We start from the raw sequence: 20,160 nt of genomic DNA on the forward strand, positions 1-20,160 counted from the left end.
AGTGAACTCCGGGAGTTGGTGATGGACAGGGAGGCCTGGTGTGCTGCGATTCATGGGGTCACAAAGAATCGGACACGACTGAGCGACTGATCTGATCTGATCTGATCTGAAGCCATCTTGTTCCTTCATCTTAGTATTCACAAATATGCTAAACAATTCAACAACTTACAGAGCTGAGAAATTGTTCCTGAGTTAAAATAACAAACTTTAAAAATCCAACAACCATACAATTTTCATCCAAAATACAAAAATAAATAAGTAAAACAAAAAATTTGGCCACTACCACAGTGATAACTGTTTCTGGTAAGAAACATCAGTGGATACTAAAACCAGTAGTTGAAAGTGATGAACAATGCTATACTTCCATAGTCCCAAAGTATCTCCTCACAAGATACTCATAATAACAAACAGTAAAAATAGTAACTTTCACATTGTAAAGAAACTATCATCCAATTAAAAATAAATTTAAAACACACATATACACACACAAAGAAACGTTAAAAAACAGTAACTTTCTTGGATAAATCTGGTAGACCAAATTTTAACTAAATGATCAAAATTAACGCCACCTATGAATGGGAAAAATAGATGGTGCCTCTTAGGAGAAGCATTGAGAAGGACATCAATTTTGCAGTATTCTTGCCCAAAATCTACTTGAAGAAACATTAGGGGGGAAAAAAAGTTCAAGGTCCTACAAAATAAATGGCTTGTATTCTTAAAAAGTCAATACGAGACACAGTTCAAAAATCTGTTCTAGGGTTTTCCCTGGTGGCTCAGTGGTAAGGAAATCTGCCTGCCAGTGCAAGAGACAAGGGTTGGATCCCTGGTCTGGGAGGATCCCACGTGCTGTGGAACAACTAAGCCTGTGAACCACAACTACAGAGCCTATGCTTTAGAGCCCCAGAGCAACTGACGCCCACATGTCCTAGAGCCCGAGTTCTGCAGCAAGGGAGGCCACCGCAATGAGATGCCCACGCACCACAACCAAGAGCAACGCCCTCCACTCGCTGCAACTGGAGAAAAGCCTGTGCAGTAACGAAGACCCAGCACGGCCATAAATAAATAAAATTATTTTTTTTTAAACTTTTCTAGTCTGAGGGAGACTAAAAATAAAATTATTAAAAAGAAACAAACTATTTTAGACTGAGGGAGAGTAAAAATACATGACAACTAAGTATAGCACACGGTCTTAGGCACCTTCTGCACACCTCCCATCCTCACCAAAAATTTTTAACATTTTCTTTTACTACAAAAGCCATTAGGAAGACAATCAGCCAACATCTGAATAAGGTCTGTAGTTGAGACAACAGGGCTGTCTTTATGTTAATTTCCCGATTTTGATAATTATATCATGGTAAATGTCCTTGGTTTTAGGACAAACACACAAAGCTATCTAGTCTGTCACTTACTCTCAAATGATTCAGAAAAAAAGTTATAGAAAGAAAGATTTTTAAAATGTAATAAATATTAACATTTGGAGAAATCTGGGGGAAAGCATATAGAAATTCTCTGTATGAGTCTGCACCCTTTCCTATGTCTAAAATTATTCCAAAATAAAAAGTTAAAACTTGTGTGTGTGTATGAATTAGTTGTATGCACATCATCCTATTGATAGATGAAGAACTCACACAAACCACTAATCTGTTTTGTTGTTTTTTTGATACAGACCATTTTTAAAGTCTTGACTTAATTTGTTACAATATTGTTTCTATTTTACTTTTTGGGGTTTTGGCCGCAAGGTATAGGCCCCAACCAGGAACTGAACCACACCCCCTACACTGAAAGCCAGGGAAGTTTTAACTTGAGATTTCGAGTGAAGTCCTCAAACACATAAGCCTTTGAAAGTGATATATAAGTCTTTTCAAATGGAACTGATAACCATGTAAACTTCAAAACCATGCACTAAGTACTGAAGCTGATGTACTAACTACTTTAAGCATTTCTGGTTCTCCCCTGATGATACCATTTCATTGTTTCCTAAAAAATATTTTTAAATACTGCAAGAAAGTATCCATGTATTAAAATATTAGTTAAAACTTTTGGTCACTAAACATATTAATAAAATTGTAATAATACTGACATTTCTTCTTATATCCCAGAGACTCATTCTATGATGTTACTATTTAATTTAAGCCTTGAACAAATCCTGGTTTTAAAACATGGTCCATTCAGCCAAATTGTTAATTCAGTGACTCTCAAATACTACCACTATCCCTATTTTGCCTATGAAGGCCCTGGGGCCCAGGGGCACAGAGCCAGACCATTGCCGGGCTAGGGTCCAAGGTCTGACTGCAGCCAAACCCCAGTCGCAGACCCCTTAGCCACATACACTGCCGGTCACTGGAGTATGCTTTTCTACCCTTCAATCCTTGGGCTTCTCTCCACCGGTCTCTCTCTTTTCAGTGCAAGGTGAAAGGAACACTTATTAAGGGACTCGGGCTAACTCTAGGCTCTCTTACCCTCTCCACTCCTTCCTGTATTAACTCTGCTTAGGAGGGCCTGGGAACACATGGGTGAAGATCTCTTTCCCACTTCAAAGCTTCAGACCAATGTCTCTATCCCTGACAAGCATTTTATTAACAGAAACGTTTATGCCGTAAGTTAAATATGATGTGTTTTCATCTCACGTATCCCTAAGACTCCCACTATACCTCTCCTTTATGCAACCCACCTAGAAATGTTTAAATAGATGATATGATTAATAAGTAATGGCTGTTTCTAATTTGCATACAAATACTGACACATGTACAAGCAAGGGGGGCTGGTCAGGAGCAGCAGTAGGCAGTAGACCGAGTCACCAGATGTACAGACCAATACTGCATATTGCTGTATCTAAGGATCCAAGTTTACCTCCTCAAGAAGTCAAAGCGGGAACTGAAGGGGAAAAAAAGCAGATCACGTGGAGCTGCACAGCAAAGACAAGCAAAGAAAGATTAAGATTGCAGTGAATACCATCTCTGAAACTATAAAGACACCAACCATTAAGGCTCTGACTCTACCCCAGGCAGAAACAGAGATTACAGTTCCTCCTCATAAAGGGCTGGGTATGCCACTGAAAAGAATGAATGTGGAAACGTTGCTTATTACTCCTTTTGTCACTTGTACACCATTTCTTTGTATCTTGCTCCAAATGGCATTTTTACATTAATTTGGCCTGTCCACTTTCAGTAGAGGGGAAATGGCAGCACTGTGGCTGGAATGATGGCTTTACAACCTTCAGGAGAGATGACTCTGGACTCTTCTACTTACTCTCTCAGTCTCAGCATCCTCGTGGATAAAACGGAGATTGTACCATCAGACGTGGTACCAGTTGTAAATGGTATAACAGAGCACCTTGCAACACTACAGGTGCCTACAGGCTGCTTTTAAAAAATATTGAGGTTTAAATATTCATGCTGTCAACATTCAACACGTCTATGAATCATTCATTATGGGTCAGGTGCTCGAGTTTAACAAAGACATATTTTGAGGTGCATTTTCTCCATAGCATTGCTTTCCGCCAGAGTTGCTGTGGATCTCCCTGAGTCGGGGGAGGGTAAAACTCCAGGGGATACAGCTGAGCTCCCATTCTGTTTTCATCGCTCATAATTGTCTGATCTTGGGCAAGCCCACCATCTCCCTGGGCTTGTGCTGCTTATCACTGGGAGAGCTGGATGGTCCCTCCTGGCTCAGAGGGGGCTGCAGGGTACCCAAGCAGAGTCCTTGCACAAGAATCTCAGGGAGGAACACCCAGTGCACTCCTATAAGGTATGTGTTATAAATCCATCTGATTCTAGTGACTCTGTTATATCCTTTTTGGAATTTACAGAGAAGAGTATAGTCCCAAACATCAGAAATCACTACTGCCAACAAATCTGGATTCATAAATTGATCAGCTTTTCTTTTCCCTTTTCTCTCCCTTGCTGGTTATTTATTTTAAATATATCAGTGTGTGTACACATCAATCCCAAACTGAACTTTTCATACCGCCATTCCTATTTCTTTTGTTTTTCTTCCTTATCATCAGATCCATCTATTTCTTAATCACAGTTACTATCTCATATTTACATCTCTGCTCTTCCACACAACATACTTTCTATACACATTCCTACAAATAACGGCCCTGTTTACAAAGTATATAAGACAATTACCTCACTGATTAGTGCCTTGTAATATGCAAATTCCCAGGAGGGCATAGCCAGGCCTTCCGGAGCCTCCCCAACTTCTATTAACCACACTTCTGCAGTTGGTGCTCAGTCATGTCCGACTCTTTGCAACTCCTGGAAGCCCCTTATTACTCTTTCCACCATGCTATTGTTTTCAGAAAGAGACTGCCTAGAAGGTAAATTTGGGAAGCGAATGAAAATGTATCAGATTACCTGATTCCTAATTTTAAACCATCTTATACATGCGTGCACACCCACACACACAGAAAAGGGTGGTGATGGGGACTAACACATTGTCTGCAAATCTCTGTGTAAATATTTAGCATTTACTTCTTTCACAGTCAATTTACTCCAAGAATTACAAGTGATTGGGGGGGATTTTTAATTTCTAAAGAGCTTGTCTAAAAGCAACCAATTTATAAAATATTTTACAAAATGCACAATAAGAAAATAATATTTGCATACTCGGTTCACCAGAGCTCGGTTTGTTAACCAAACTATGTTGTAATCCAAATCGCAGGGGTAGGAGCCAGCCTGTTCCTCCTGCCTCGTTCCTTGCAAGACACACTTGTGTATTCTTCCAAGCCTCACAAGGAAAGACAGTACCCTCAACCCTGTTCAGAAAAGTTTGTGTCTATGTTAGCAGATAACCACTGTTTTCTCTGAAGGTAACAAGCTAGTGAAGCTCCTGGGGTTGCCCTCTAAAGGTTGCTTAACACCTGTGGAGCATAGACAGTACTAGAGGAAGAATTTGAACCACAGCTGCTCACTCATACAACTATTTATTTGGGAAGCTACCTTCTCAGGTCCAAGTTGGAACAAACCTACCCGCCCTCCACTCAAACTGATAACTCACAGATTCCTGAACAGAGAGACAAAGGTCACGGGCCCTTCTTCCAAGAGGAGGAGGAGCTAGTGGCATCAGGCATGCGTAGAAAGTCACAAGGGTGGAATGGAAAGACCCAGACTTTGCACTCACAACCAATTTCAAATCTTTGTGCTGTCAATGACCAGTTGTGTGACCTTACCAAGATACTTGACCTCTACAAGTCTGTCTGCCCAGCAGCAAAATGGCAATAGCAAGTATTTATTTCTTAGCAGGTCAGAAGCAGTGACAAGTGCTCAAGTTTTAGCAACCATTGCCAAGTGCTTTCCTGGTGGGTGGGCTGTCAACAGCCTTCAAGAACAGCAACTAAGAACACCCACTTCACCACACATTTGCCATTTAACAGTCTTAGTAAGACAAAACCTTTGTTAATATGGTGGCCAAAAAATGGTGATTATTTTTAACTATTCATAAATTTAGTAGACATTCAACATTTCTTCTTCTCTGAATTTTTTGTTTACACTTATTTTATATTTATTTTCTTCAACTGAGATGAACACTTGGAGCTTTATTCCTCCTTTTGAATGAAACACTGGGTTGACCAAAAAGTTTGGCTTTTTCTGTACGATATTACAGAAAAACCCAAACGATTTTTTTGGCCAACCCAATAGATTTCTAAGGGGCTTCCCTGGAAGCTCAGTTGGTAAAGAATCCAGCTGCAATGCAGGAGACACCAGTTTGATCCCTGGATTGGGAAGATCCTCTGGAGAAGGGACCAGCTACCCATTCCAGTATTCCGGCCTGAAGAATTCCATGGACTGTATAATCCATGGGGCTGCAAAGAGTCAGAGCAACTTTCACTGTCAATAGATTTCTAAACTGCTAGCATGGTTTGAAAGTGTGCCTGTGACTTCATTTCCTGTCCTGAGGACTCCAGGTGACTGGGTTTCATCCCTTACTTCTTCCACAAAAACTCATGAAAAGGGCCATATTCAGGGAAACATTTTTATGATTTAATTTTCAAATTTTGAAGTGTATTTCTGAACTAAAAGATCATTTTCCCCCCTGAAAATCTGTAGGCTATACAAGATCAAACCAGTCAATCCTAAAGGAAATCAACCCTGAATATTCATTGGAAGGACTGATGTTGAAGCTAAAGCTCCGATACTTTGGCCACCTGATGAGAAGAACTGACTCACTGGAAAAGACCCTGATGCTGGGAAAGATTGAAGGCAGAAGGCGATCACAGAGGATGAGATGGTTGGATGGCATCACTGACTCAATGGACATGAGTCTGAACAAACTCGGAGAGACAGTGGAGGACAGGAAAGCCTGGTGTGCTATAGTCCATAGGGTCACAAAGAGTCAGACATGACTTAGTGACTGAACAATACGCATAATGAAAAGAAAAGGTTTAGGATTCTGAACCTAAAGCCTTTAGAACCTTAAAGGTGCCTGAAAAATTGAGGGAAAACTCAGAGCATGTCAGAAAGAGGTTGCCCAGTACCCCAGAGATGTTCCCTGGGCAGCACACAGAGTACAGAGGAAAAGGCAAGCCCCCTTTACCTTCCCCACATTCCCTCATTCCCAAATGCCGAGGTTTTGGAAACTGCAATTATTTCATTGCTCCCTTAATCCAATCCAGTTTGGGAGAAGACAATAAAACATGGAACATATAAAAACCTCCTCTAAAAATACATTATTAGATTAGCCAACATGGGGCAATTTTCTACAGGCTTTTATGCGGTCAATCCTTTCCCATCCCCAATTACTTACCACGTCCCAACATCTGGCCCTGACTGCAAATGAGTTGGGTTTTGGTCCCCCACCTCTATCCCCCATCAAAGTCAGCCAGCTCCAGACAATAAAAAAAGGAAAAATTACCCAAGTGTGTGTCATATCTTTCAATCAATGCACAAACATTTCATTATTAACATGTAGCTAAAAGGTTCCCAACAAGTTTAGCTTTATAACTGGGTACAGAGAAAGGGCCTGTGGTTTGCCTACTGCCAACAAAAACCCCAGCCAACCTGTCCTTGGTTTTTCTGAGAATCTCAAAGCCATCTAGCCAACCAAAGCACTCCGTCCTCAATTTCTGCAACTCTACCTCTGGATTTTTCTACATCCTCTTCAACTCTTGGGCTCGCCTGCCAAGTCAGGAGGACAACGCCTACTGTTTGGTAGATGGAGCTGCACAGCAGCCTCCATCTATGAGGGAAGAAGACTGCCTTCTTCTCAAAGTTCTCAGTCTCACCTTTTCCTCCTCTTCTCTCCATTCATCCTCCACCCTGCCCTGTACAAACAAGTTCCCTCTCCAGCATCCTGCAAGGATTCTCCACAGCCTGCAGCTCTTCCCCTCTATCTGCCACAGCGCATCTGTCCAGGGTCTGGTTTTCCAACACCATCCAGGTTATGGTAGACTGGAAGTGAAATGTATAGGGTAGAAGGCTGCTCGTGTGTGTGTGTGTGTGTGTGTGTGTGTGTGTGTGTGGTCTGGTGTGGGTTCTGGCTGAGGAATGAGCGATGGCCACATCGCAGGACCAGTTCTGGTGATAGCACCTGGACGCCTGACTGAGAAGCCTGAAGTTAGTATCTATCCCTGACTATCGACCTTTTTTTTTTTAATTTCTCTATTTTTGGCTGCGCTGGGTCTTCCCTGCTGCACTTGGGCTTTCTCTAGTTTCACCAAGCGGGGCTACTCTCCAGTTGCGGTGCACAGGCTTCTCATGGCAGTGGCCTCTCTTGCTGTGCAGCACAGGCTCTAGGTGTACGGGCCTCAGCAGCTGCGGCGCAACGGGCTTAGTTGTTCCTTGGTATGTGGAATCTCTCCTGGACTAGGGATCGAACCCATGTCCCTTGCGTCGGCAGGCGGATTCTTAACCACTGGACCGTGGAAGTCCCCTACCTACCGTTCGCATCACCACACGCCTGAATACTGCTCTCTGTGGGCACCAGTTACCTCCCCATTAGTGACTTCCTAAAGCTCCTTTTGACTTCTCAGTCCTCTCATCGCCTCTCTCTGTGGCATCTGACCCTGAGGACACCCCCCTCCACTCTCTCTGCCCTCCAGCTTCTGTGCCATCACAGCACCTAAGCTCTCCTCCCTTCTTGGCAAGCGCTCCTTTCCATTCTCCCTCAGTGACTTCTCTGCTCTGATATTCCCCTTCCTTTCTTCTCCCGCTCCTTGCATCATCCTATTGCTTCAGTTTCAACTATTCCCTTACTATCCCCTCAAACTCAAGGCGCCGCCAATGAGACTAAGCAGTTCCTCCAAGTGAGAGCCTCTGATAAACTCGTGTGGGCCTTCATTGCTCAAACAGTTCACGATAAGCATCCGTCCAGCACTGGGGAGGCAAAGATGGCAGAGCAGGGCCCCACCTGCTCCAAGTCACCCCCCAGGTCATCCAGGCTCAGACATTAGCAATTACCCGTGACATCAGCCACCCTCTCCCTCCCTCCCTCCCTCCTTTTCTCCCTTCCTCCCTCCCTCCTTTCCATCCTTCCATCTATCATGTCTTCAAGCACAAATTCAAGCAACCATGCCAGTCTCCCACATCCTACCCTTCCTTCCCATTCAAATATTCTAAGCCCCTTTCACCTCACCCCTGAACTCCCCTGAGTGTCCCAAGCATTCTAGCTCCTCCCAGGTCCTCTCCCCACGATCACTATTATCCTTCTAAGCACAAGTCACACTGCCTCCCAGCAGAACTTTGGATGGTTCTCTGCTGCTGCTGCTGCTGCTAAGTCACTTCAGTCGTGTCCGACTCTGTGCGACCCCATAGACGGCAGCCTACCAGGCTCCTCCATCCATGGGATTTTCCAGGCAAGAGTACTGGAGTGGGTTGCCATTTCCTTGTTCGTTGGATGGTTCTCTGCTGCCTCTTAAATAAGGCCAGATTCCTTCACTGGCTTTCAAGGTCTGGCCCTTTGTCTTTCCAGACCAATGGAAGAACTTGCATTGCCCAAATGGCCCTGACCTTTCCCTTCCTCCATGCCTGTGCTCTCCCTGTGCTGTCTTCTACCTCAAGACATGGGTGCAGAACTTTCACTTTTCATTCTAACCACCTTACTACTTTTAAGTTTTTTATTATCAACAAGAATTACTTTGTTACAATATTGCTTGTTTTTATCTTTTGGGGTATTTTGGCCAGGAGGCATACGGGATCTTAGCTTCCTAACCAGGGATCAAACCCATGACCTCTGCACTGGACAGTGAAGTCTTAACCACTGGATCACCAGGGAAGTCCCTCAACAAGAACTACTTTGAACTAAAGAATGGTGAGTGACAGGGACCAATTTAAAACAATTTCCTTTACCTGCTTTCCTTGACCATGCCAGCCCAAAACAATTTTTCTACTCTTTTTATTCTTCAAATTTTCCTCTGAACTATCTTGACTCTTAACAAGAACCTTCCTAATGGTCTGTACTAACATTACTTCTTCCTAACTCACTTTTTAAGTCCTTCAGGGCAAAGTTGGTTCTAATTCACCCTAACTCTCACAGCCCCTTAGTCATTGCCCATGATAAGTCCTCAATAAATAGCAGATGAAGTCAAGGAGTTACGACCTTATCTTAAGGATGCCAATCTGAATTTCCCCAGCTTAGCCAGTAAAAATGGACTCTAATTTGGAATATAAGTAGGATCTTTGCATAATGCATTTTCCAGTGGATAATCATTCAAATTCCTTTTTTATGCCACAATTTTTGGGGTAACTCTGCACATCACTGTAAAGCCTGGGACACTTTGCGTTGTAGTGTGTGTGTACACACTAACCTACTTTCTCCTCAAGATTCCCTAAAAGTGAGATCAATGAAGAATGAAACCAACCTAAAACTTTCCAAAATAATAACAGAGCAAGCAGGTATTGCCTGCCGGATCCACCCACTCAAAGAAAAGGGACTGACAAGGTCTGAGTCCCTCCGCAGAGTCTGTCACCAACTGTCACCCCAGCAATCTAACTGCCAAAACTTCAGCAACGCAGACAGGACCCTCATAAATGCTCATTCCATGTGAAAAGCCCTCATTAAACCTTGAGTTATATTTAGAAAAAAATGGAACAGAAGTTATATTTAGATGAAATGGCTTAAAAGAACTTTCCCAAAAGCAGCATGTTTATACTGATCTTTTTACTGATCTTCCAAAAGAAAAAGTTTGACTGGGCTTTTACATACAACTCCAAAAAAACCCCAGAAAACTTAAGTATACATACACAAAGATTTCTGCTTCAGTTCCTCTGTATCAGATATCAGTAAGACTGCCTATGGGATGCAAAGGACTTAAAAAATGGGCCCACGTTTAGAAGACAGAGGAATTGCATACAGAAATTTGAGTTGTGATGGCCTATATGAATATGTATGAATAACTTGGAGCTTGAGCTGTACAACAGTAGTTCTAAAATTTATAAATAGGACCCCAAACTATCCATTTCCTCAGCGATTCTATCTGCAACCGTTCTTTTCCCAAATGTCATTAGCACTTACACTACGGTCACACTCAAAACTCCTATCACTTTGTAGCTCGCTCACTGAACCACAATCCGCTTGCTCTCTGAACCACACTCCTCGTTTTCTCTTTGGTTCTGACTCGTCAGACTATTTTTGACATCTGCTTTCTTCTGTGTTGACTTACATTTTCCTAACAGAATTCTAGTCAACAGCACCGAGGTGGTTTAGTAAACTGGTGAAGTCTTTTCATGAATGAATGTATAATTTTGGGTGACTCTTGGAAGGAGTGAAAGGTGGTTTGCGGCAGTTAGTCCTCTCTTCACAGGCCACAGGGTCCCCCGGGGTTCCAGAGGAGAATGAATCACGGCTCAGAGGCTTGGCACACGCCCCAGGTTAAGGGGACCTCTTCTCTAAAGAGGCTCAGGAAGAGGCCACTTCCCAGCCAAGCCAGAGTGGAGGGCAAAGGTAACAGTGCGTGGGGAGGAGACAGCCAGACTGGAGGACTGGCTGGCCCCCAGTTGTCCCAGAAGGAATTTTGCCAGTGGGCGAGGGTGCTGCAGCCCTGCTATTTGCTATTCCTAGGGTCAATTAATACCCTGAAAACACTCCAGCCAAATCTCATTTTTGCCTCTGGTTTGGTATTTCTAAGCAGAAGAGAACTGAGGTCTCCTGGTTTTATACCACTTATAGACCTTAGAGCAGCCAGGCCAGGGTTGTGAAACTTGGAGGTGAAACCAAAAAAGACCAAGTCTGCTAAACCAGAGAACAGGTCATACATTCCAGGCACCACTCCCCTCACCCTTCAGCCACCTGCCTCCCCCTTCTTTCCTCCCAATATCCACCTAAAACATTTTACCAGGCAGAGATCCCCACAGAGGGCCACTTTGTCTGCACCTATAGTTTGCCTACACTTAGAATCACATTAATTTCATTAATATAATCATTCAGCAGAAAAGCATCATCTCAATCTTAGAGTCCAGACAATCAAGTGCTTAACTAACAGTCACTGATAGGATCAAATTAGCAGGTTCTACTGAGCTGATATAAACGCAGGGAACTTCAGTGAACTCTGTAACCAGGCAGGTCAAAGCCCAATGACAGACACATAAGGGGCACAGAATTGATGGAGGCATTGAACTTATTTCTGAAAGAGCAATTCACCGGGGAGGCAAGATAGAAACAGAAGAGTGAGATGAGACATACCAAGTCTCTTATGAAGTGTAACAGGGAGACGGTGAGTGTTCCTGGAGGCTGAAAAAGCAGGATGGCAACATGGGCTCAGGCAAGAACAGCTCAAGGGACGAGCAGGAAAAGTCAAAAGCATGCAGAGGGGAAAGTTCAGCTTCCACCAAGGAGGACTCCAAAAGTCCCATGCAGGTCTGGATACAGACCATGCAGGTAATCAGAAAGCCCCAGGACCAAAAGGAAGCAGCCTTTGGGAGCTCTTAGTAAAAGAAGACCTAAGACGGTGGAAAGAAAGAAGAGTGGTAAAAGATGGTAGCAGGAAGGAGGGGACTGACACAAACAAAATCTGTCCCACTTGGGCTCTTGGGGGGGAGGGGACGAGCAGCATAGGAAGACAGGGAGCTGTCACCATTCTGTCACCAGAAACCCACTCCAGTATTCCTGCCTGGAGAATCCCACGGACAGAGGAGCCTGTCGGGCTACAGTCCATGGCAAAGAGTCAGACACGAATGAAGCTACTTAGCATGCAGTGAGAAAGGGGGAAGAAAGAGCCAGATCCAGTCAAATAACCAGTGATATGTGGAACATTTCTGGTGACTCTATCTGCATCAGGACATGGATCTGGATCGGTGCTGAGTCACAGAAATGCCAAACTCCTTTTCCCAGACATCTAAAGGTAAAAGCAAGAAAAGGGACTGCGGTAGTGTGACCTCATACACAGTTACAGAAACCCTACTAAAATCTTCAGAACTGAATTACATCTGCGAACACCGACGAGAATCTGTGAAAACCTAAACAAAGGCTTGTTTTGCTCAACTTTTACTCACACCTTCTTTCTTTTTATATGAATGAGAAAAAGCAACAGCCAGATGCCCCGTTTCAGCTCATAGTCAGGACTTATATTTGGGAGGTCCCAGGATGCTCCAAGGCAGGGCCAAGGATGCAGGGTCTTCCCTGCTTCAAAGGGGAAGCTGTGTGGCCCCACTCTGCTTTCGGTTGGTCAGAATCCTCAGCCTCCACTTTCACGCCCCAGGGGCCTGCCAAGCGACCCCTCTGAACCTCCGCACACGTCTCCGCTCTCCACGGACCGCTGGACCAAGACAGCAGGGACGGTCCATTCAGCACCAGCGTTTCCCAGGCAGCCCTTTAATTGTGATCGTCATTGAAGGACAGCTTGAGCATAAAGTGAGTTTGTCCGGCCAGTCTTAAGGAGCCAAACACCTCCCACCCCGAATCAAGCATGAACTGGCAGGCGCTGGGAAACTGGGCAGGAAGCAAAGAGAACCACTGTGCTGTGCGAGGCGCCCAAGCAGCGCGCAAGAGCCTGGCACGCAGTAGGTAGGCGTTCACCTAAGATCTGCCAGCGGACCTAGCACCTGGGCTGGAGGCCCTCGGGTGGGGTGGCAGCTCAGGGCACACACACAAAACCCGGCCAGCCCAAGGGGCTGCAGCCCTCGCGACGCGGGGGGCGGGAGTTAGAGCCTGGGAGGGGGCGAAGGAATCCGCCCTCATTTGCACGTCGTCTGGGGCCCGGTCAATTTGCTTAATCACCGCTCTAAATGCCAGCGCGCAGCACACAATGCGCGCCCATTAACAGGTTTAAAGTGTCGCAGCGCTCGCTTTAAATGAGAAAAGCCGGCAACAAAAGGGGAAAAAGCCAAGTTCCTCAACTTGAAGAATGCCTCGATTCGCCCTCGAAATCATCTCGGCGAGTTTAAAATCCCAAGCTCTACAGAAAAGTTGAGGCCCCAGCGCGAGGGATGGGGGTGGGGAGGGGGTGTGTGTATGTGTGTGTGTGAATAACCCGCCACGAATACTGGGTTTCTTAGGAACCGACTTCTAGCCGCCCAAAGAAGCTGGAGTCGCGGGGCAGCGTCGCCAACCCACCTCCCCCGGCCCCGCTGCCCAACTGCCAGGGAAAGCGGACCGATTTCCAGGAAGAAAGCAAGACCACCTCCCCCCTCCACGCCCCGCTCAATACACACTCCCGCCCAACCGGCACAAATCCAAGTTTTTCTCTAGCGCGAGCAAAGAATTCTGGACACCAAGGAGAACGCCAGGAGTGGACCCCGAAGCGGCTCCCCAGCCAAAGGGGAGAATGTAAGGGAATGTTCCAGGCACTCCCAGCGCAGCCTAACCCTCGACTGCCGGAGTGGTTCAACTCCGTAAGCAAGTTCTGCCCGGGATCCTCCCGGGACGGCCCCATCCCCCACCCCGTCGCCGAGCCCGGGGGCGCATCTCTCGAGCCCCGACCGCCGGCAAGCCCGGGCGCGGCGGGACGAACACTCACCGTGCGCGCTCCTCCGGGAGACAGGGGTCCGTTGGGGAGGTACGGGCTGCTCAGGTCCGGGATCATCAGGAACGGGTAGCCAGGGTAGGGGGGCCCCTTAAAGAACGCGCCGTCCTGGGGCCTTCTCACTGCCGGTAAAACCAAGGCGGGGGTGAGGCCAGGGCCCTCGGGACAGCGCCTCGGTAAGGGGTCCCAGGGTGGGGACCGGGAATCCGAGCGCCCCCCACGCGCGCCCCAGGACGGCTAAGGCCGACGGGGGCGAAGTGCAGGGGCACGGCCACCGGGGCGAGGGGGACCGAGGGCGACCCGAGCCGAGGCGCCGAGCGCTGCGGGGCCGGGAGCGGGGGACAGCCCGGACCCGCACGTACCTTCGGCGAAATAGTCCCGTGGCTTCTGGAAAGCGTCCCGGGCGGGCTGCGGGCGCCTCTCCGCCTGCGAAGGAGACACAAAGGCGAGGGCGGGTGAGCGGGCGCCGGGCCGGGGTCCCCGGGGTCGGCCGCGGGGGCTTCCTCACCTCCGAGTCCGAGCTGCTGCTCTGGTTCTCCGACTCGTTGACCAGGGACGACTTGACTTCGTCCAGGTCCCGCTGCGCCGACGCGCTGTCGCTGCTCGGCTCCTGCTCCTCGCCTCCCTCGTCCTGGAAGGGGATCAGCTCGTCGTTGGCCCCGAGGTCGTCCCCTCCGCCGGCTGCCCCGGCGCCCGAGCCGCCGCTGCCGCCTCCCGAGCCGCCGCCGCCGCCGCCGCCGAGCTGGGGCATGGTGGGGCCGCGGGCCGGGGCCGCCGCTCTCCGAGCCCCTCGCCGCCCGCGCCCGGCCCGGCCCGGCGCCCGCCCCTCCCTCCCTCCCTCCCTCCCTCCCTGCCGTTCGCCGGCCTGCTCCGCTCGCCGCCCCGGCAGCCGCAGCAACAAAGTTTTGACAGGGCGTGGCCCGGAGGGAAGCGGGGCCGGCGCGACCGGACGGGAGCGGGGGCGGCTCGGCTCGGGCCCCTAGGGCAGCGCGGAGCCCGGGGCTCCCTAACTCGCTGCTGCCGCTGCCGCCTGCTCCGCCGGGGCGTCCCAGCGCCTGGCCCGCCGGGGAGGGGCGAGCGGGGAAGGAAGGAGGGACCGGCGCGCGGGGCAGGGGGGCCGGAGGGAGGAGCCCCGGCTGCAAGCTGACACCCGGGCGCCTGGCGGAACGCGGAGAGCCCCGGCGCGCACACACTCGCCCTCACACTCGCACGCCGCTCGCTCACACCTTCCCGGGCTGTACCTCCCCGCAGTGCGCGCACGGCCTGGCCCCCAGACTCACCCGGACCCCTTCCCCGAGTCCCATCACGCACCCCCGCGGGCCTGCCCCCCGCCCGGCTCTGGGCTGACCGCTCGGGTTCCGCCCCCACCCCTAAGCATCCCCTAACTTTCTTCGCGAGAACCCCCAGAACTCCGCAGCAGCTCCACACCCCCTCCCACCGGATCCGCGCGCTAGCGGGCGGCACTGCCCCCTGCGGGAAAGCTTCGGACCCGCAGACGCGCCGGGACCTTCGGTGCCTGGAGTCCTCGAAGCGCTGGATCCCTCCCGGCTTGATCGCCCTCGCCTGCCTAGGGCAGAGGATTAGAGAAACATACGGCACCCCAGAATATGCCCGGCGGCCTCCCGCTCCTCTCTTTCCTGTGGGGTTCCAACGCGCACCCCCTCCCCGCCCCAGTTCAGGATTTCAACTTTGTTCAGGTGTCCAGAGTCACCCAGGCTGAAATCCCCAAATCACCATCGCCCCATAGTTCCGGACCGGGTGCTTAATCGAGTAACTCGCGAGGCTGGGTTCAGAAAGACTTCGGATTTGATACGTTGCGAAGGAAAATGACCCATTGATATCTGAAGCGTTCACGAAGCTGCCTTGGGAGCCAGTGATCGTATGAAAAATGCCCAGCCGGCCTCATGCTAAAGAAATGCCAGATGCCTCCTGTGATAACATTCAAGTATCGTCTCTCCACCCAGTTCGGCAAAGTTTGAAAAAGTGCATCTTGTGTCTTCCGCAGTAGGGAACTATTGGTGAGAGCATCTGTTACAAAAGGCAAAATGGGAATACTTAAAACAATTTTAAAGACGACTGAGAGGCGTTTTCTACAGCGACGTGTACGCATATGGTCAAAGTCACAGATACAAGAAAGTTCCAAGCAGCTGTGTGTGTGTATTTGTGTGTGTGTGTGTTTAATCGCTCAATCCTGTCCCACTCTTTGCTACCCCAAGGACAGTAGGTTCCTCTGTCCGTAGGATTTCCCAGACAAGAATCCTGGAGTGGGCTGCCATTTCCTACCCCAAGGGATCTTCCTGACCCAGGGATCCAACCCGCCTCTCCTGTATCTCCTGCATTAGTAGGTAGATTCTTTACCACTGTGCCAACTGGGAAGTTGAAACCATGAGGGAGGTTTATAAAGAGTTCTGGGTCTTTATTACAGTGAAAGTCCGTGCAACAACCAGCTCGGGAGAATGAAGCAGGTAAGGATGCAGGAATGATTGTGAAGAAGCATCCTTAAGTAAAAATGTATATGGTACCCTCTCTTCATTTTTATTCTTGAAAAATGACATACTGGTATTTGTTTATTCATAGAAAAAAGTGTGAGAAGATGCACACCAATATTATCAATAAATATTTCTGGGAAAGGGGATAAGTGAGAGGAGAGGGACAGTTTTGTTTTCTGCTTTCTACATGTTATATAAGCAAGCAGATATGACTTACCTATATTGTCACACAATTAATATATAAATATAGTCTGATAAAGCTTCTTCAAACAATAGGGCTACATCTATAAGCAGTGTCTTGAGTAAAATGTAAGACTTTAGACTTCCCTGGTGATTCAGCATTTAAGAGTCCCATTGCCAATGAGGAGATATGGGTTTGATCCCTTTTGGGGGAAGGTCTCACATGCCAAGGAGCAACTAAGCCGGTGGGCCACAACTACTGAGCTGGAGCTCTAGAACCCAAGAGCCGTAACTGCTAAAGCCAGTGGGCCTAAAGCCTGTGCTCTGCAACAAGAGAAACCACCTCAGTGAGAAGCCCACACAACTCAGCTAGAGAGTACCCTCTGCTCATTGCAACTAGAGAAAACCCTTGAGCCACAACTACTGAAGCTCACCCACCTAGAGCCTGTGCTTCGAAAGAGAAGCCACTCAAATAAGAAGCCCAAACACCTCAATGAAGAGTAGCCCACATTCGCTGCAACTAGAGAAAAGCCTGAGCAGCAACGAATACCCAGCGCAGCCAAAACTAAATAAATAACATTTAAAAAAATTTTTTTAAGTCAAAATTACTCTTTCCCTCCTTCGTACACCTCCCTGCAGTTAATCATTGTTACTAGTTTGCTGTATATTCTCCCAGATAGTTTCTTAAGCAGTTATGTACACATTCAAACACATACACAAACATACTGTATATGTTTACTCTCATAGAAATTAGAATTATATGGTTCATATTACTGCATGATATTTCATTTTTACAGGTTTTTAAAAATCAGAAGGTTTTTCATGTGGTCCAGAAATATATGAAAAACCCAGTGCATCAGTTTCTCATGGTTGCTATAACAAGTAATTGCAAACTTGGTGGCTTAAAACACCAGAAATGTATTTTCTCACTGTTCTCCAGGTCGGAAGTCCAAAATGAATTGCACTAAATCAAGGTGTTGGCAAGATCACATTCCCTCTGAAGCTCCAGGAACAAGGTACTCCTTGCCTCTTCCAGCTTCTGGTAGCTGCTGGCGCTCTTACCATCTCATCACTCCAGTTTCTGCCTCTGTGGTCACATTGCCTTCTCATTTGTCATTGTCAAATCTCATTCTCTGCTTCCTTCTTACAAGAAAGGACACTGTGATGTCATTTAGGGCCCACTCAGATCATCTTGATTAATCTCCCCATCAAGATCCTTAACTAAAAAAAAAAAAAAAAAAAAAAAACCCTTAACTTAATCACACCTGCAAAGACCCCATTTCCTTATAAGGTCACATTCACAGGTTACAGAGATTAGTACATAGACATATCTTTGGGAGTGAGCCATTATCAATCTACCACACCCATCAACCTCGAAGAAATGCAAATTGAAACAGCAGAGAGAGACCATTTATCATCTATCAGTTGGCAAAGGTAGAAAAAAAGAACAACACCCAGCTTTGGCCTCAGTGCTGAGAAACATACAGCTGCTGGGCATGCCCTTGTGTAATATTTCTGAAGAGAAGTGTGGCAATACCTGTGAAAAAAGTTTTTAAAAGTGTAAACCCTTTGACTCAACTCTGTGTTTTCTAGTATTTTATACTTAGGAAATAACCAGGTACACGAGGAAACCCATAGAACTGTCATTATTACAGTGAATAGCTAGAAACAACCTCAAGGTCCCCAAATAGGGAAATGTTAAATAAAATCCTCTTAACCTGATTTTTATTTTTTATTTAACATGATGTGGAGGCCGGTAGGTCTTCCTGGGATTGACAATTGAACTGTATGTGGAAGAGGAAGATAAGAATGAGGGTCATCTCACAAAAAACAAACCTGTGGTTCCCAAAGAGGAAGAGGGAAGGGATAAATTTGGAGTTTGGGATTAAGAGGTACACACTACTGTATGTAAGATAGACAAACAGGGACTTCCCTGGTGGTCCACTAGTAAAGAATCTGCCTGCCAGTGCAGGGGACACGGGTTGAATCCCTGGTCCTGGAAGATCCCACATGCCGAGGGGCAACTAAGCCCGTATGCCAGAACTAGTGAGCCTGCACTCTAAAGCCCGTGCTCTATGACAGGAAAAGCTACCACAATAAGAGGCCTGTGCACCAAAGCTAGAGGGTAGCCCCCACTACTAGAGGGACTAGGCAACTAGACGGTAGCCCCCACCCCGACTAGAGAAGGCTCACTAGCAAAAACGAAGATCCAGCATAGCCAAAAATAATTAAAACTGAATAAATAAATATAAGAAAACCAGGAGGGACTTTGGGGTTATAGGTGAAGAAGGAAGATCTTTTATTAAGTAATTTTTTATTTTTAAAATTTATTTATTTTTAATTGGAAGATAATTGCTTTACAATATTGTGCTGGTTTCTGCCAGACATCAACAGGAGTCAGCCATAGGTATACATCTATCCCCTCCCTCTTGATCCTCTCTCCCACCTCCCACCCCTCTAGGTTGTCACAGAGCAATGGTTTGAGCTCCCTTTGTTTAACATGTCAACTATACATACACAAAACTGCAGAACAGTGTAAGTGCACAGTTGAAGGAATTTTCATCAATGGAACATGTCGGTGTCCACCAAGATGAAGATTAACAACAAACTTCATGCTCTTCTCATCTTTACCTTTCCCCAAAAGTAGTCCAGATCCTGACTCTTATCACGAGAGATTAGTTTTGCCTGTTTTTGAGCTACATATAAGTGGAATCATACAGTATTTTTAATCTTCTTTTGGGTAATATTATTTCTAGGTGAATGATCACACCATCGTGGTTATCTGGATCATGAAGATTTTTTAAGATAGTTCTGTGTATTCTTGCCACCTCTTCTTAATATCTTCTACTTCTGTTAGGTCCATAACATTTCTGTCCTTTATTGTGCCCATCTTTGCATGAAATGTTCCCTTGGTATCTCTCATTTTCTTGAAGACATCTCTAGTCTTTCCCATTCTATTGTTGTCCTCTATTCTTTTTTTTTTTTTTTTTTTTTTAAGCGTTTAAAGAAAGAATATATTTGAACCATATAAACAAACAAAAAGGTATTACATAAGAAAAATAATGTAACAATTTATGTAAGTACCTAACATATGAGCATGCTCTTACATCTAAATGTCCTCTATTCTTTGCATTGATCACTGAGGAAGGCTTTCTTATCTCTCCTTGCTATTCTTTGGAACTCTGCATTCAAATGGTCATAGCTTTCCTTTTCTCCTTGGCCTTTCGCTTCTCTTCTTTTCTCAGCTATTTGTAAGTCCTCCTCAGACAACCATTTTTCCTTTTTGCATTTTTTTTTCTTGGGGATGGTCTTGATCACTGCCTCCTATATAGTGTCACAAACTTCTGTCCACAGTGCTTCAGGCACTCTGTCAGATCTAATCCCTTGAATCTATTTGTCACTTCTACTGTACAATTGTAAGGGATTTGATTTAGCTCGTACCTGAATGGTCTAGTGGTTTTCCCTACTTTCTTCAATTTAAGTCTGAATTTGGCAATAAGGAGTTCATTATCTGAGCCACAGTCAGCAGCTCCTGGTCTTATTTTTGCTGACTGTATAGAGCTCCATTCTTTTGGCAAAGAATATAATCAATCT

The 20,160-nt window shown here is 46.6% G+C and overlaps 1 protein-coding gene across 2 annotated transcripts in view; it reads right to left on the bottom strand.

Annotated features, from left to right (window-relative positions):
• TCF7L1 (transcription factor 7 like 1) overlaps window positions 1-14,683 on the bottom strand; it is a 205,310-nt gene extending 190,627 nt beyond the window's left edge. The window contains exons 1-3 of one of the 2 annotated variants that reach the window (XM_044926016.2): window positions 14,406-14,683; window positions 14,260-14,323; window positions 13,892-14,019 (exon numbers count right to left, since the gene is read on the bottom strand). In XM_044926016.2, the coding sequence (XP_044781951.1) occupies window positions 13,892-14,019; window positions 14,260-14,323; window positions 14,406-14,648 (435 nt within the window). In that variant the 5' untranslated portion in view covers window positions 14,649-14,683. The remainder of the gene's footprint in view (window positions 1-13,891; window positions 14,020-14,259; window positions 14,324-14,405) is intronic. The other variant, XM_025261207.3, reaches the window with a different exon arrangement.
• Between the last annotated feature and the right edge of the window lie 5,477 nt (window positions 14,684-20,160).

Source organism: Bubalus bubalis, chromosome 12 (genome assembly GCF_019923935.1).
Source record: "Bubalus bubalis isolate 160015118507 breed Murrah chromosome 12, NDDB_SH_1, whole genome shotgun sequence".
Classification (NCBI taxonomy): domain Eukaryota; kingdom Metazoa; phylum Chordata; class Mammalia; order Artiodactyla; family Bovidae; genus Bubalus; species Bubalus bubalis.